Consider the following 15,679-nt stretch of genomic DNA (forward strand, 5'->3'; position numbering starts at 1 on the left):
CACGCGATCCAAATCATTGTTCAATTCACTGATTCACAACCGTTTGAATCTTTATTTGAGGATTGAACACAAACGCGGAAGAGAAGACAATGCTGAATAAAGTCGTAGTTTTTGATACTTTTGGACCAAAATGTATTTTCGATGCTTCAAGCGATTCTAATGAACCCACTGATGTCTCATGGACTACTGTGATGATGTTTTAATTACCTTTCTGGACATTGACATAGTGTGCATACACTTAGATACGCTGTCGGACTAAATATTAAATATCTTAAACTGTGTTCCTAAGATGAACGGAGGTCTTACGGGTGTGGAACGACATTAGGGTGAGTCATTAATGACATCAGAATCATTTTTGGGTGAACTAACCCTTTAATGTAAGTTCTGAGATCGTTCACTGAAGACTTCCCTGCTTGCTTCACCCGTTTCATGAATGTTTATGTTAATAAACATCCTGTTGCTGACAAATGTATGTATCTATACTTACAATATAATCTTAAATACAATGATAAAACAGATATGCTAAATTATTTATTTTCCCAGTCAACAAAATTCACATGTTTATGAAATATTCAGCTTATATATTTTCAAAACCTGCTAAACTGGATGAATCATATATTTTGTAATATTACCGATATGTTTCCCTATAGATCCATAAGTAAAGACCAAAACATCTTTCTGCAGGAAAAGAGACAGCACAAATTTCTAGCACATGCTTGTGCTGCTGATTTCCCTTCAAAATGATGTCACTTCCTGAAGAATGATGTCGTTAAGTGACTGTAAAATATGGAATCCTTTATTATTAATCAAAGTTTTATTTTTGTTGTGTGATCCAAAAAGAAAATTCAGTCAAATTATTTAAAATAAAGTTAGATATTGGCTGAATTTTCAAACCACACTTTAGCTTAGGATCCAGTCTGCACTATTAACTATGGCGTTTGCCTCCAACTTCCAATTACTGCTTATTAATAATAGTAAGTAACTTAAGGTAGTTAAGTTTAGGATTAAGGTATGTAGAATATGATTGTGCATAATAAGGCATTAATATGTGCTTTATAAGTAATAATAAACAGCCAATATCCTGGTATATTCATGCTAATAAACTATTAATAGTGAGAATTGGACCCTAAAGTGTTACCATTACAAACGTTATATTCATATATATGTAGCACATTATATTACATTTATTATAATTTCTGTTTCGCAAAACAGTTAATATATTTTTGCTCTTTTTCAGCTTTTGTTTCATTGTTTAAATTATTGACAGTTAAATAACCTATCATACATTTTAAATACAGATATACTGTCCTTTAATATTCAATACTGCACAATTCTCAAATCTGTCAATAAACAGATTCCCTCATATAATTCTGTCTCTTCCTAAAGATGAATATATTTAACATTTCCATTGTTAAAGTTTAATATACAAGAGAACATGTTTCTTCTGGTAACAATACTTTAATTCTTTTATTTCTCCTCAAAGGACACAAACATACTGTATTTACACTTTCCCAGATTAATTCATAAAAGAGCAAATGAGGTAAAGCAGGATGTTAGGAAGAAAACATTGTTTAAAATAAAGGACACGTCATATAATGTACACACATAACAGAAAATAGAAACAAAAGATTTAATAGGCTCTTGTTTCTATGTAAGGGCCGACAGGTGCAGTCTGTTTATCAATGACACGCATTAGAAAAACCATCTTCAGATATTTCACTCGAAGTAGAAGTCGTCTTTTTAAACCATCACCAGCATAATCTTGAGACGGCAGGTTTCAGATCAGCGTGAAGAAGCTTCTACTTTAACCGTCAGACGTTCAAAGGCCTTTAGCTGGGTTTGAGTGGGTCAGAGGTCAGTGTTTCAGACTCTCTTCCAGCAGCCATCTTCAGAGCGGCGGTAGAGTTGTGGCTGTCCGCCTGGAAACAGCCCGTCTGCGCTCGGATGATCCAGCAGGAACCGGATGGTGGATTTGATGTGCTGGACAAAGTGAGGAGGTTCTGCGTACGGAGACGTGGATAAAAACTGATGGACAAACCAGACGAGAAATCAGCTGCGCTATACTGAATAAATATCTCACTGATTAAAATTACAAGCATCCGAATTTTATATTACTTTTTGGTCATATAAACATAAGCATCTGCACCAAATTTCTTATTTTTGCTCAGTTTGAGTCTCTGAATGAAAATACGGAGTGCCTATTCACACCATGTGCAAATAGCGTGCCTTTTTGGCCAGTGATATCCGCAATAACGGGGCCTAACAATGCCTGGTTGGGACAAAACAAAATAAAAAAAAGAGCAGATTTCAAAGTCTTCAGTGGCGCGATTAGTAAAGTGTAAAGCCTTATTTATACTTTCGCCTGGCTCCGCAACGTGAGCCTCCGCTGACTCCCCAAACGGACGAGCTCTCTATACTTGACACACGTGCTATTCTTTAAAACCACAGAGGGCAACTCGGAGTAATTGTTTAATAAACCTTTAGGAAAAAGCTTTGAGAAGAAGTGGGCTAATTTACACAGGTGATTATATTTATTTTAGTACATTTCACCAAAAACCACACCACAAAAGAATCGTGTAAAACTCAGTACACCTTGGCTTGATATTTTTACTTGTGACATGAGAACAAAATATTTGTATGCAACTAAATTAACAATTTCTTAAATATTTACTAATTTTACTAAACATTTTAGTTTTGTGATTTATTTATTTATATGATTAAACATGGATCTTTATTTAAAAGGGCTTATTTCTGCTTCTGTAGGCTCATTTTGTAAATATAAGCACCTAATTTGTATGTGCAAACTGGGTGCCGGTGTCATGACAAATCCTGTCCGCTATGAAATTGTGTCCGCAAGGACCCCCAGAGCGATTCTATTGGATGAAAGAAATTTTAATAGCTAATCTGTTCAGAGCCTGATTACAATTCTTACAATTCTTATGCTGTTTAAATTGTGTTAAAATAGTCTTTAATGTCTTACAAATCATGTTTCATATACTAGTACTATATAACTGAAGCTATAAAGTTCTTATATAAGTATATAAGATATATACAAGCATATCTCATATATTATCTATTTATTTTGTGCACCTGTTCTGTATATTGCTGTTTTTTTTTTTTTAATTCTTTATTATTTACATTATAGGTACATTACTATGTCATGCTTTTGTATTGGCACTTAGTTTAAAATAATTCAGAACATGATTTTGCTCCCATTATAGCAATCAATTACATATTTCAAATAAATGTTTTGCGTGTGTATGTGTGTACTTAGTATGGCAATGAACTCTTAGTTTATTTTTAAACAATTGCTTGTCCAGAACCATGTATAACAACTTCTGATCAGGCATTTAAAACCGCTACCAGTGGACACGATTTCACAGGCGGACAGGATTTGTCATGACGTCATGCTTGGCTCGATTCATCCCTTTAAGGCGGCATCCATTTAATCATTAATAAATATAATCATTTACACTCTGTTATTATTGCATCATGTTAATGTACAACAATTCTGAGGTGCAAATAGTATGTATCTGTATAAAAAGCATGTAATTACTATTTACACATATTGCAAAGAACTGCTACTTTTACATGGTGTAAATAGAATATATCACTATTTTCACTTAGTAAAAATCATCTAAAGCTATTTGCACTTAGTGTAAATATCATCTATGGTTAAGAAAATGTGTTACTTTCACTGAGTGTGAAAAATAAGCTGGTTTGTCCGCCATATTCTCACTATATCTATATGAGCCATAAAACCCTGCTATATCAAATATGATACTAAACAGAAGGACATATGCAAAGTTTGAAGAGCTTTCAGACCTGTAGGATGGTTTCATCATCCTGAGACAGCCAGAAGCCCATGTCACTGTTTGGGGTCCATCTGCACGGGCCGACCCTCACGAGCTCTCTGCTGGAATCGTACACTTCAACCATCTGTCAATCATATATAGTTCCAGTCCATCAGTCTGGCTTCTCAGCTTCTGATTGGTCAATTGTCATCATCATCATGCAGTCAGATATTTGTAACGAGCGCGTGTACCTGTCCACCAGAGAAGGAACGAGCGGACCGGAGCTCCTCCGCCGGCCCTCGACATGTAAACGAGGCTGGAAACACGTGACCTGTTTTAACGTTCACACCTGCATTCAGACAGAGACACGGACATGTCAGGCTTCCTAATTAATTGAAATAAAGCTGATACGGCTTGTAATGGGAAACACTTATAAATTGGCCTGTTTACACAACACAAGAGAAGCTTTAAGGCTTTCTGCGGTTTTAGCACGATAGTTTAACTTTTGAAAACTAAGAAATGAAGAAAGCTATAAAATTAGTATTTGAATTTGATAGTTTTACTGTAAAATAATGTCATTATTATTATTTAGTGCTGTTAAACAATTAATCGCAATTAATCACATCCAAAATAAAAGTTTGTGTTTACATAATATATGCGTGTATAATTATTATGGAATTTGAATGGACACAAATACATGTACATATTTAAGAAATATTTGCATGTATATACCAAAGATTGCAAAAAAATATGGACGCAGTGTCCGTGCCGTTCTGAAGCTTAAAGTGGGGCGAGCTGGGCGTCGCCATCTTGCGAGCGAGTCATCGCGTGTCACTCCCGGATAAAGAAAAATTGGGCAAAAAGGCGGGATATGGGCGGAGCTTAGGTGAGGCAATGACTATAGACAGTTTATAAATGGCTATCCACCTGTCACTCAAAGTAACGCCCCTTAATTATGCAAAACTTTAAGCCTTTATAGTAATGTAAATAAATGAGTTATAAAAAAATTCACTCCCCTTTACAGTTGTCATGAAGGTCAAAATTAGCCTTATAGACCAAAACCAGAATTTGTACCAGGCTGTAAACATGTTTTTTTCTGCTGTAAAGTGGGGCATTTTAACATGGAGCTCAATGAGTTGCCGCTTGGTATATACTGTATATTTATTTATATATTATATATAGTTATACACTTTTTCTTAAATATATACATTCATGTGTATTTATATATACATTATAATTATACACAGTACACGCATACATTATGTAAAAAACCTTTTATTTGGGATGTGATTTCTATTATAATAATTAAAATAAAAAAGGTAATTGAAATAAATAATAATATTTTTACAAATACTTTTCATTTATTTATAGAGAAATATATAATAATATATTTAGTAATAATAATAATAATCTTTAAATGTTATTATTTTATTGCCCAAATACTGTCACACACATATTTTGGCTAAACAAGCACAAACCTGGACCTTTACAAAAAAAAAAAAAAAAAAGTATTTTAAATAGCAATAACAATATTTTTCAGAAAAAAATGTACTTGACTGCACTGGTAAGACTTTATGTTTATTATTGTGTGAAACCGGTGAGGATGTTGAAAAATGTGTCTATTTAGTGTTTATGTTATTGTGTGGCACCCAAGCGGCAACCTCCCGCGATCTCTCTTGAAGCCAATACGGAAGTAATGTAAACTGTAATTCCTTAACTGGCCACTAGAGGCAGGCTCCAGAAGGGAGCAGAATCTCATTGAGTCCCATGTTAAAATTCTCAACTTTAAAGCAGAAAAAAACATGTTTACAGCCTGGTACAAATTGTGGTTTTGGCTTATAAGGCTAATTTTGATCTTCATGACTACTCTGAGGGGGGTGAATTTTTTTATAACTCATTCGTTTCCGTTATATTAAGCCTTAAGGTTCTGCATAATTAAGGGCGTGGTTACAAGTGGATAGCCATTTATCCGCCGTCTATAGTTATTGCGTCACCTCAGCTCCGTGCACATCCCGCCTTTTTGCCCATTTTCTGTTATCCGGGAGTGACACGCGTTGACTCGCTCACAAGATGGCAACGCCCAGCTCAGCCATACTTTAAGCTTCAGAACGGCTTATCAGAATCCTATGGGTGACGTCACGGACACTACGTCCATATTTCTTTACAGTCTATGGTGGCACCCTGTATTTCTTTCATTATATACAGTTCATAATAAAAAAATTCACAACTCAGATATCAGATCACATCATGAAGAGAAGGTGATGTTACCTATCCCATACACCGCGGGCCGGTGAATCCCCTCTGAGATCACGTCATTCATGTCTGAAGAAACATATATGTTGTTATACATTTATGAATTGCAATTGTTATCATGCACTACATTCAGAGTCAGACAACAGCTCTGTGTGATGAACAGATCCAAAAACAATGTGTAAAAGTATGTTTAAGCATTTATTCAATGCAAATCAATCAACGGAGATACAATTTTCCATGATTAATGTTTTCATTTTGTTTCTGTTCCTCTCATAAATCACCATGTGACCTCAGATAATTTGGAATTAAGTACATTAATTGTAGTGGCTACATTTCCAGGGATTTTTTGGGGTTCTTTTGGATGTGGTTCTCTGAACCTACATGTCACAGTTTTATATCTTGTAAAGAGCACATTCAGGGCTTTTCAGAGAGACCATTTGTTTTGAGCTTTCTCCAGGACATAAACTTCTTCTTGATCTTTAAAAAATGACTGAAGAGACACAATGACATTTTTTTGTTTTTTGGTCAACAGAAACAATAAAATTACACAGGTTTGTTTTTTAAGGGTGACGGACTATCCGTTTAATGAGGCTATAGGTAATAATTTGCATGTTTTAAAACTGTATTGCCAATGTTTGAACAGCTGGTAACGAAACTTCTACCTTCAATGACTTACTGGATTGTAAATGAAAGCCTGTAGACGGATTTACACGTGAAGGACTCGGCATGTTTTTGCCGTGTGAAGTTTATGTCAATAATCTTAAAAGAGCCATTCTGTGCTTTAATGTCAATGCGTCATGCAAAGAAAAAGGATTGATTCATACTGGATATAGAAAATACAGAGTAATCCACACGGCTCCAGGGTGTTAATAAAGGCCTTCTGAAGTTCTGCGTTTTTGTAAGAAAAATATCCATATTTATAACTTTATAAACTATAATCACTGGCTTCTGGTAATGGCTGAATGCAAGTTTAGTTCCGGCGGAAGAGTGACCTCTGACCCGACGCATGAGGAAGCGCAGAGGATAGAGCAAAACAATACACCGGTCATGAATAAGAAATCTAAAACGAGAATTTTTAGGAGTAATGTGGAAGGAGCTTAAGTTTGTTGTTTGAACCGCGAGAGGCTTCTACTCTCACCTGAGCTTACGCTACTCCTACATCCTACGTCATGTGCTGGGTAAGAGGTCACATTTAAGCTGGAACTCGACTCATGTACGGCTGTAACCGGAGGCCAGTGATTATAGTTTATAAAGTTATAAATATGGATATTTTTCTTACAAAATCGCATGGCTTCACTTCAGAAGGACTTTATTAACCCTTATGGAGAAGTGTGCATTACTTTTATAATAGATGAAGTCACTTTTTTGGGCTGTAAAATCTCAGGTACTATTCACTGCCATTATAAAGCTGGGAAGAGGATATTTTGTAATATAACTAAGATTGTGTTGAAACAATAATGTAATATACACCTAGGATGGTTTGAGGGGGAGTAAATTATTGGTTAATTTATTTTTTAAAAAATGTTTTAAATATTTTTGGGTGAACTAACCTTTAATGTGAATTGACTAAGGGTGCTTTCAAACTTAGTTCAATTGCTCGCCCTCCCCCCGCTGGACTGTGTCCATATTATATTATTTGGGTCCTAAACCGCTGTTTATCCGGCTGCTTGGTAACGACGGCGAGAAGGTGGAAAAATGAATAGCGTTGTTCCCGTCACTTTTATATTTTTGAACTGTTGGTTTTGTTACCAAAGCTTCAGAATGTAATGACACTTGCGTTGATCTGTCGTGAATGCACTGCAAATGCTCTAAATAACGCCGAAGACGAGGAGAAATCATATCTAACAGATCTCTGTTTGCAGTATGTCAGTGACGCTCTTCAAGTAAATGAGTGAAACACACACAAAACACACATTTTTATCCAATCATAACTCATTAATAGCAGTTTACTTCCACGATTTATAACAACTGCGTTCACATCAGCAGCGAACCATACCGGAGTTCACATGAACCAAACCCCAGACCACCTTTTTAAACTGACTCAGGTACGGTTTGCGGGTGCGCACCCAAGTTCGGAAGACCGCGTTCCCGACATCCAAACGAACCGAACTCTGACGTCAACCGAACCCAGGTGCGCACCAACAGTGATAGTGTGAAAGCACCCTATTCAACATGCCATCATGACTTTTCGTAAATATACACGCCACCTTCAAAAGCCACGAGGCATTATCTGTACGCATTTTGAGCTATCCGTGTGTATGTCTACGCCATGTGATTCCGCGTGAATGTCTACGCCAAAATGAACCATTATGTGTGTGTCCACAAGGTCAATGGATTTATAAACATTGTAGATTATATTTTTTTGAAAATGTAAAAATCCAGAACGTTTCTTGTAATGGGTAGGTTTAGGGGCTGTGTGTGTGTGTGTGTGTGTGTGTGTGTGTGTGTGTGTGTGTGTGTGTGTGTGTGTGTGTGTGTGTGTGTGTGTGTGTGTGATGGGTAGGTTTAGGGGTAGGAGCAGTGTAGGGGATAGAATAAACACGGTAAAAAGCGATTATGCATCTTTATAGCACGCCAAAATGGCATACGAATTGGCATATCATACATAAGCCATTTTATGAGATCAGTCTGACAACAGAATGTGACAGCAAACGGCACAAACTCTCCTCTGACCTGTGATGCAGCACGTCTCCAGGTGAATGTCTTCCTTCTGTTTCTGAAAGGCAGCTGTAAAGAAAGACATTCTCAAATTCTGATCTCACATTGAGTGTTTTATCTTCATCGCACATTTGTACACACCGTACCCAGAATACTAAGGCTGAGTGAGTGAGATGTCTTTCTGTCATCATCGAATCCCCCGACAAGATGCAGCTCCAGTCTGAAGACACACACAAACGCACATTATACATTATATCATGCAGACACTCATGAAGTCCATAAAGGGTTAGTTCACCCAAAAAGGAAAATTTAGTCAATGATTACTCACCCTAATGTCGTTCGACACCCGTCAGACCTCGGTTCATCTTCACACACAGATGAAGATATTAGTGTTGAAATCCGATGGCTCAGAAAGGCCTTCATTGACACCAATGTCATTTCCTCTCTCAAGACCCATAAAGGCACTAAAGACGTCGTTACAAAGCCCATCTCACTACAGCGGCTCTACAATCATTTTATGAAGCCAGGAGAATAGTTTTTGTGCCCAAAAAAACTATATAATCACTTATATAGTGATGGGCAGATTTCAAAACAAAGTTTCAAACGTTATGAATCAGTGAATAGATTCATGATTCGGATCACCAATGTCACGTGATTTCAGCACGTTTGGCACGCGATCCGAATCATGAATCAATACCTGATTCATTATGGAATAACCAACATCTTTGTTACGACGTCTTTAGTGCCTTTATGGGTCATGAGAGAGGAAATGACATTGTGTTGAAATCCGATGGCTCAGAAAGGCCTTCATTGACACCAAATATCTCAATTTGTGTTCCGGAGATGAACGGAGGTCTTACGGGTGTAGAAAGACATTATGGTAAGCAATTAATGACAGAAATGTTCCCTTTAGAGTTGATACATGAAGATCTACAGCACCTGCCATCTTTAGCGGGGTTGCTTTTAGAGGTGACAGCATTGACTATAAGAGGAACTTCAGTCCATGTGCTGGAACCATCACAGTGTGCAAGGCAAGTCGCTCCACTGCCTTCAGAACACAATAAACACAGGATCAGACACACAAACGTACAGTAGAAGGGCATCAGATATCGATTTGACGAAGGTTTGCTGTCACCTGTGTGTCGGAGCACAACTAAGTGGCATGTTGTGGCATCATCGGAGCCCAGGACGGAGACCGAATCTGAGGAAAGAGAAACATCAGTGTCCGTTTGATTGATACGGCAGCAGCTCATTGGACTATCGGCACACACTCACTGTCCGCTGGTGTGGTGGAAGCAAACTCTCGCTGCTGGACGTACAGGAGCTGTTCAGGCTCCGCAGGCTCGGGACTTCTGGACACAAACTGCTTCGCACTTTCCTGTGACAGACACATCAATGTGTCAAAACACACACACATCCTGTCAAATGACTGATGTATGTACTATATTTAAATAGTGGAAATATATGAGGGACATGAATGTTTTTAACATCAAGATGCATGCAGGAATTAAAGTTTATAAATGTTTTTACTATACAATTTTGCAATTCACTTCAATAGCCTCCTGGTGCCACTGTCCTTGTTCGAGGACATTATAATTGAGTGAATTTCTCTGAATCTACATGTCACTGTTTTATGTCCTGTAAAGAGCACATTCAGCGCTTTTCAGAGAGACCATTTGTTTTGAGGTTTCTCCAGGACAAAAACTTCTCCTTGATTTTTAAAAATGATCAAATTTAGCACTCTTATGGAAATATGATATTATGTAATATTTTTGTAATTATCATTTAAACCTGAATCATTTTCAAATTGTTTGATATAAAGCAACATCTCAGGGAAATGTTATGGGGTTTATAACCAAAATATGACTTTCTGTTACTAGGGCATTGGTATCATACATGTCCTCAAGGGACACCGGGATCTTAACGCATGTTTATCAGGCATTCTGGGAGACACAATAAGTGAATAGGGAAATAAATTACATATCAATATTGCTATAAAATATAAGATATAATTATGAAAATGTTGCCAACTGTTACTCCCATTATTATACATCTTTTTTTCATTACATGTTGCTCCAATAACACATTAATATGCAAATTAGATAAATTGTATAGAGACATTGCATTAAATGGGAAAACCAATAAATGGGTATTTTACACAAATATTGCAGAAACTAAAATGTTATCATTTATATTTCATAACAGTTGAGAATCATCTTTAAACAAAGTTTGGTTTAAATAAAAAAATTCCTGAATTCTTTAAATTGATTGGGGAATGAAAAAAATAAAATACAAATCCCATTGTTTTTGTTTGTATATGTCACGTCATGTAAAAAAAAAATTGTCATGTCATTTTTTTTTTGAGTCCTTACGAACTCACATAACCAGAAGGATTACATATTAAACATAAGCATAACATATGAATAAAATATATTTTTTTCCCCAAAAATAAAATTCCATTTGTGTATTATGCTCTAAACAATGCAATGACATTAAAAAATGGTACTGTAGTGTGAAAAATAAATTTATAAAACAATACATGTAACGTTAGTCTATTAATGAGTTTGCAATGCATTCAAAAAAATAAGAGCATTTTATATATACAAATATTTTAGTTTTTTTTAAGGTTTTTAAATATAAAGAGAGTATGTGCATACGGCCATATTATATTACCTCAAATATCTATTTTTGTGTATGATTTTGTACCTTCAAATGCGGATATTTGCTGAAGAATTCTGCGGTTGAGTTCACGCGCTCTATTCGCTTATTCTGAGTTAACAGCGGCATCCTCACAGAGATTAAATCTGATCATCTGATCATTTCATTAAACTTTGATAATTAATAAATAACTCTGTCATGTGAGCTTCTCCTCCATCTCACCGCTGCACTGCCGCATTCGCTTCCGCCTTGCGCACACGTCACGGATCATGTGACTCTGAATAGTAGAAATGATTGGTTAGAGAGGACATTAACGTCAGTTTAACTTTAGAACGAAATCAAGAGGAAAGTCTGAAGCGGGCGAAGTGGGTTATCATATGCGATACACGTACAATCCGACAGGCGGCGCTACGCTAACTGAAACTCATCATTAATTTATATATATATATATATAATGCTATAATCCTTGTGGAACACTTAGAAATGTTCTGTAATCTATCTTGTATAATAATTCAATCAAATAAATAATTAAATAAATTATAATAAATAAATAAAAATATGTGTAAAACCGCTGTTGACCGACAAGCGGCTCTAGTGCACCACAACATTCTGTAGGCGACCCCAGGAAGTGCTTGAGAAATATTTAAGAAATGTTCAGATGAGTTAATATGTAATCCATCTCCTGGTATGAGCACAATGTAACAGTGTCCTTAATTTCTAAGAATATTACAGAATAATAATAAATAAAATTATATAAAAGCGAACCCTTTACTACGTAGGCCTAGCCCATACGATGATGGGACATATATTTAGACAATTAATACATTGTTAAATATTCAAAATGGTTATTAACCTCGAAAAGAACTACTACCATAGTTTTAAAACAAATTGTTTTTTTAATGAAGCATTTTTAATCACAATTTATCTTGTATTGTAATTCAAAATATAAGTATCATAATAGTAATATAACAATCTTAATAGTAAATTGTATAGATTTAAATCAAGGAATTAAAGTGCCGAATCACCGTGACAGTGTGTGTGTGTGTGTGTGTGTGTGTGTGTGTATTGATCACAGTTTATGAGCTTTCCCGGGAATCATTACAATCGAATTATGTCAGGAATTACTCAGTGTTTAATCACTTTTATTGCACTACAGTTCATACAATGGAATCTGTAGAAAAAGTCTGACACCACTAATCTAGAATCTTCTATTTTATAATTTACATATCTCTCTTCTTTTTTCACCATATTCTAAACCAAGTTTGTTCTCATTCTGGAGAGCTTAAAGTACAAACAAATCATGATCGATCGATCACTCACTCACTCACTCACTCACTCACTCACTCACTCACTCACTCTTTACTGTTCAGTTCCTAATAGAGAGGCTCATATTTGTTGAAGGTTCTTCAAGGCAAATTAATCAACCAAAGATGACACAAGGCTGCTTTCTAGACTTTATAAATAGTTTAGACACATATACAGGTCCTTCTCAAAAAATTAGCATATGTGATAAAAGTTCATTATTTTCCATAATGTAATGAGAAAAATTTAACTTTCGAATATTTTAGATCCATTGCACACCAACTGAAATATTTCAGGTCTTTTATTGTTTTAATACTGATGATTTTGGCAAACAGCTCATGAAAACCCAAAATTCCTGTCTCAAAAAATTAGCATATTTCATCCGACCAATAAAAGAAAAGTGTTTTTATACAAAAAAAGTCAACCTTCAAATAATTATGTCCAGTTATGCACTCAATACTTGTTCGGGAATCCTTTTGCAGAAATGACTGCTTCAGTGCGGCGTGGCATGGAGGCGATCAGCCTGTGGCACTGCTGAGGTGTTCTGGAGGCCCAGGATGGGTCGATAGCGGCCTTAAGCTCATCCAGAGTGTTGGGTCTTGCGTCTCTCAACTTTCTCCCCACAATATCCCACAGATTCTCTATGGGGTTCAGGTCAGGAGAGTTGGCAGGCCAATTGAGCACAGTAATACCATGGTCAGTAAACCATTTACCAGTGGTTTTGGCACTGTGAGCAGGTGCCAGGTCGTGCTGAAAAACCAAATCTTCATCTCCATAAAGCTTTTCAGCAGATGGAAGCATGAAGTGCTCCAAAATCTCCTGATAGCGAGCTGCATTGCCCCTGCCCTTGATAAAACACAGTGGACCAACACCAGCAGCTGACATGGCACCCCAGACCATCACTGACTGTGGGGACTTGACACTGGACTTCAGGCATTTTGGCATTCCCTTCTCCCCAGTCTTCCTCCAGACTCTGGCACCTTGATTTCCGAATGACATGCAAAATTTGCTTTCATCCGAAAAAAGTACTTTGGACCACTGAGCAAAAGCCCAGTGCTGCTTCTCTATAGCCAAAAAAGTTTCTTGACCTGGGGAATGTGCACCTGTAGCCCATTTCCTGCACACGCCTGTGCACGGTGGCTCTGGATGTTTCTACTCCAGACTCAGTCCACTGCTTCCGCAGGTCCCCCAAGGTCTGGAATCGGTCCTTCGCCACAATCTTCCTCAGGGTCCGGTCACCCCTTCTCGTTGTGCAGCGTTTTTTGCCACACTTTTCCCTTCCCACAGACTTCCCACTGAGGTGCCTTGATACAGCACTCTGGGAAAAGCCTATTCGTTCAGAAATTTCTTTCTGTGTCTTACCCTCTCGCTTGAGGGTGTCAATGATGGACAGCAGTCAGGTTGGCAGTCTTACCCATGATTGCGGTTTTGAGTAATGAACCAGGCTGGGAGTTTTTAAAAGCCTCAGGAATCTTTTGCAGGTGTTTAGAGTTAATTAGTTGATTCAGATGATTAGGTTAATAGCTCGTTTAGAGAACCTTTTCATGATATGCTAATTTTTTGAGATTTTGAATTTTGATGAGCTGTATGCCAAAATCATCAGTATTAAAACAAAAAAATACCTGAAATATTTCAGTTGGTGTGCAATGAATCTAAAATATATGAAAGTTTAATTTGTATCATTACATTTTGGAAAATAATGAACTTTTATCACATATGCTAATGTTTTGAGAAGGACCTGTAGTTTAAACCAATATATAAGAAAATTATGTTCTATATTATTATTAAAATGTTCTCTTGTTTTTGGACATTTAATTTGACGTGCGTTTTCTGTTCTGTTTTTATTCCATCCTGTTTAAACTTTGTTTCTATGGTTACCCGTGGTTTGTTTGTTGCCATGATTGATTACCCCTGTTCCTGAGTGTTGGTCCAGTCTCTGGATTTAATGTTGTTGTTTTTTGTGTGCCTAATGTTACATATGCTTGTGCATGGAGGATTTACTTTTATCATTTTTGTTAATAAATGTGTTGTTGCGTTCTCTCATTTACATCTGAAACGTCACATAATACCAGTCCACAGCAGGCTGGATTTAATTAACGAGCACCATTATATAAACCAAAGAGAATGAGACACCAACTCTCTCTATTAGATTCACACACATTCTCGCTCTCTCACACACACTTATCTCTGCTCAGGTGTGTTTGATCCGTCGGCCTGAGATTATTCACTCACTGAAAGGAACGCATGAAAATGAGGCGTTTCATCATCGGTTTCTCGGGCCTCTGGAGTTTATTGTCCGAGATGATTACGGCTCCACTTCACAGGAACAGGTGTGCCGTCTGTCCAGGAATTGAATGAGTGTTTCAAGCAACTGCATGTGTGTGAATATTCATGCATAGTCATCAAAAGGACGATCTGAACGGAATTAAACAACGTCATGTGTGTGTGTAGCAGCCCAAGCAGTTTCTGTAATGGCTGATTCCTGTTGAAGGAAATTTAAGCTTTAGACATTTCCTGTTTATAGTTTCCAGCCAATCCAGACACGTTTCTACATTAATCTGATCATCTAAAAATATCTTAAGAACTGTAGTTCAATTTAGAGAAAGAAACTAAGTCTGAGACAAATGTTTTAGACATCAAACAAGAAATGCATCAGGACAGCAAGATGATCAATTCCTTCTTTTGCAGTTACATTAAATGTTATAAAATAAAACAAGCTTTTAATTCCAGTAAATCATCTTAAAAATCAGCTCTAAGATATTAAATGGAACAAAACCATTGCAGAGGTAATGCAATAACACAACCATACACAACACGTCTTTATATTCTGGTCAATAGACAAATAGGCCCATACATTTTTCACTTGCTTAAAATAATATAGAAATGTATTTTATTGCTTTCCCTTTCAAGCAGAACATATTAAAGTTATAGTTATAAAAGGTATAATTATAGTGACAAACTGTTAGAAGAATGCACACACACACGAATGTTCAGGTTTGTCTTGTATGGCACTC

At 36.6% G+C, this 15,679-nt stretch overlaps 1 protein-coding gene across 2 annotated transcripts; it reads right to left on the reverse strand.

Annotated features, from left to right (window-relative positions):
- Positions 1-1,438: 1,438 nt before the first annotated feature.
- ntan1 (N-terminal asparagine amidase) lies at positions 1,439-15,104 on the reverse strand. Of its 2 annotated transcripts, none has more exons than XM_067458835.1 (10): positions 14,821-15,104; positions 9,981-10,083; positions 9,841-9,906; positions 9,645-9,753; positions 8,852-8,925; positions 8,721-8,774; positions 6,063-6,116; positions 4,046-4,143; positions 3,826-3,939; positions 1,439-2,025 (listed from the first exon to the last, which is right to left on the reverse strand). In XM_067458835.1, the coding sequence occupies exons 1-10, from the start codon at positions 14,824-14,826 to the stop codon at positions 1,864-1,866; spliced, it is 840 nt and encodes a 279-aa protein (XP_067314936.1). In that variant the 5' UTR covers positions 14,827-15,104; the 3' UTR covers positions 1,439-1,863. The 2 variants fall into 2 exon arrangements, with proteins under 2 accessions (XP_067314936.1, XP_067314935.1); XM_067458834.1 differs by lacking the exon at positions 14,821-15,104 and adding an exon at positions 11,412-11,646.
- Positions 15,105-15,679: the final 575 nt, after the last annotated feature.

This window comes from Pseudorasbora parva, chromosome 12 (genome assembly GCF_024679245.1).
Source record: "Pseudorasbora parva isolate DD20220531a chromosome 12, ASM2467924v1, whole genome shotgun sequence".
Lineage (NCBI taxonomy): Eukaryota > Metazoa > Chordata > Actinopteri > Cypriniformes > Gobionidae > Pseudorasbora > Pseudorasbora parva.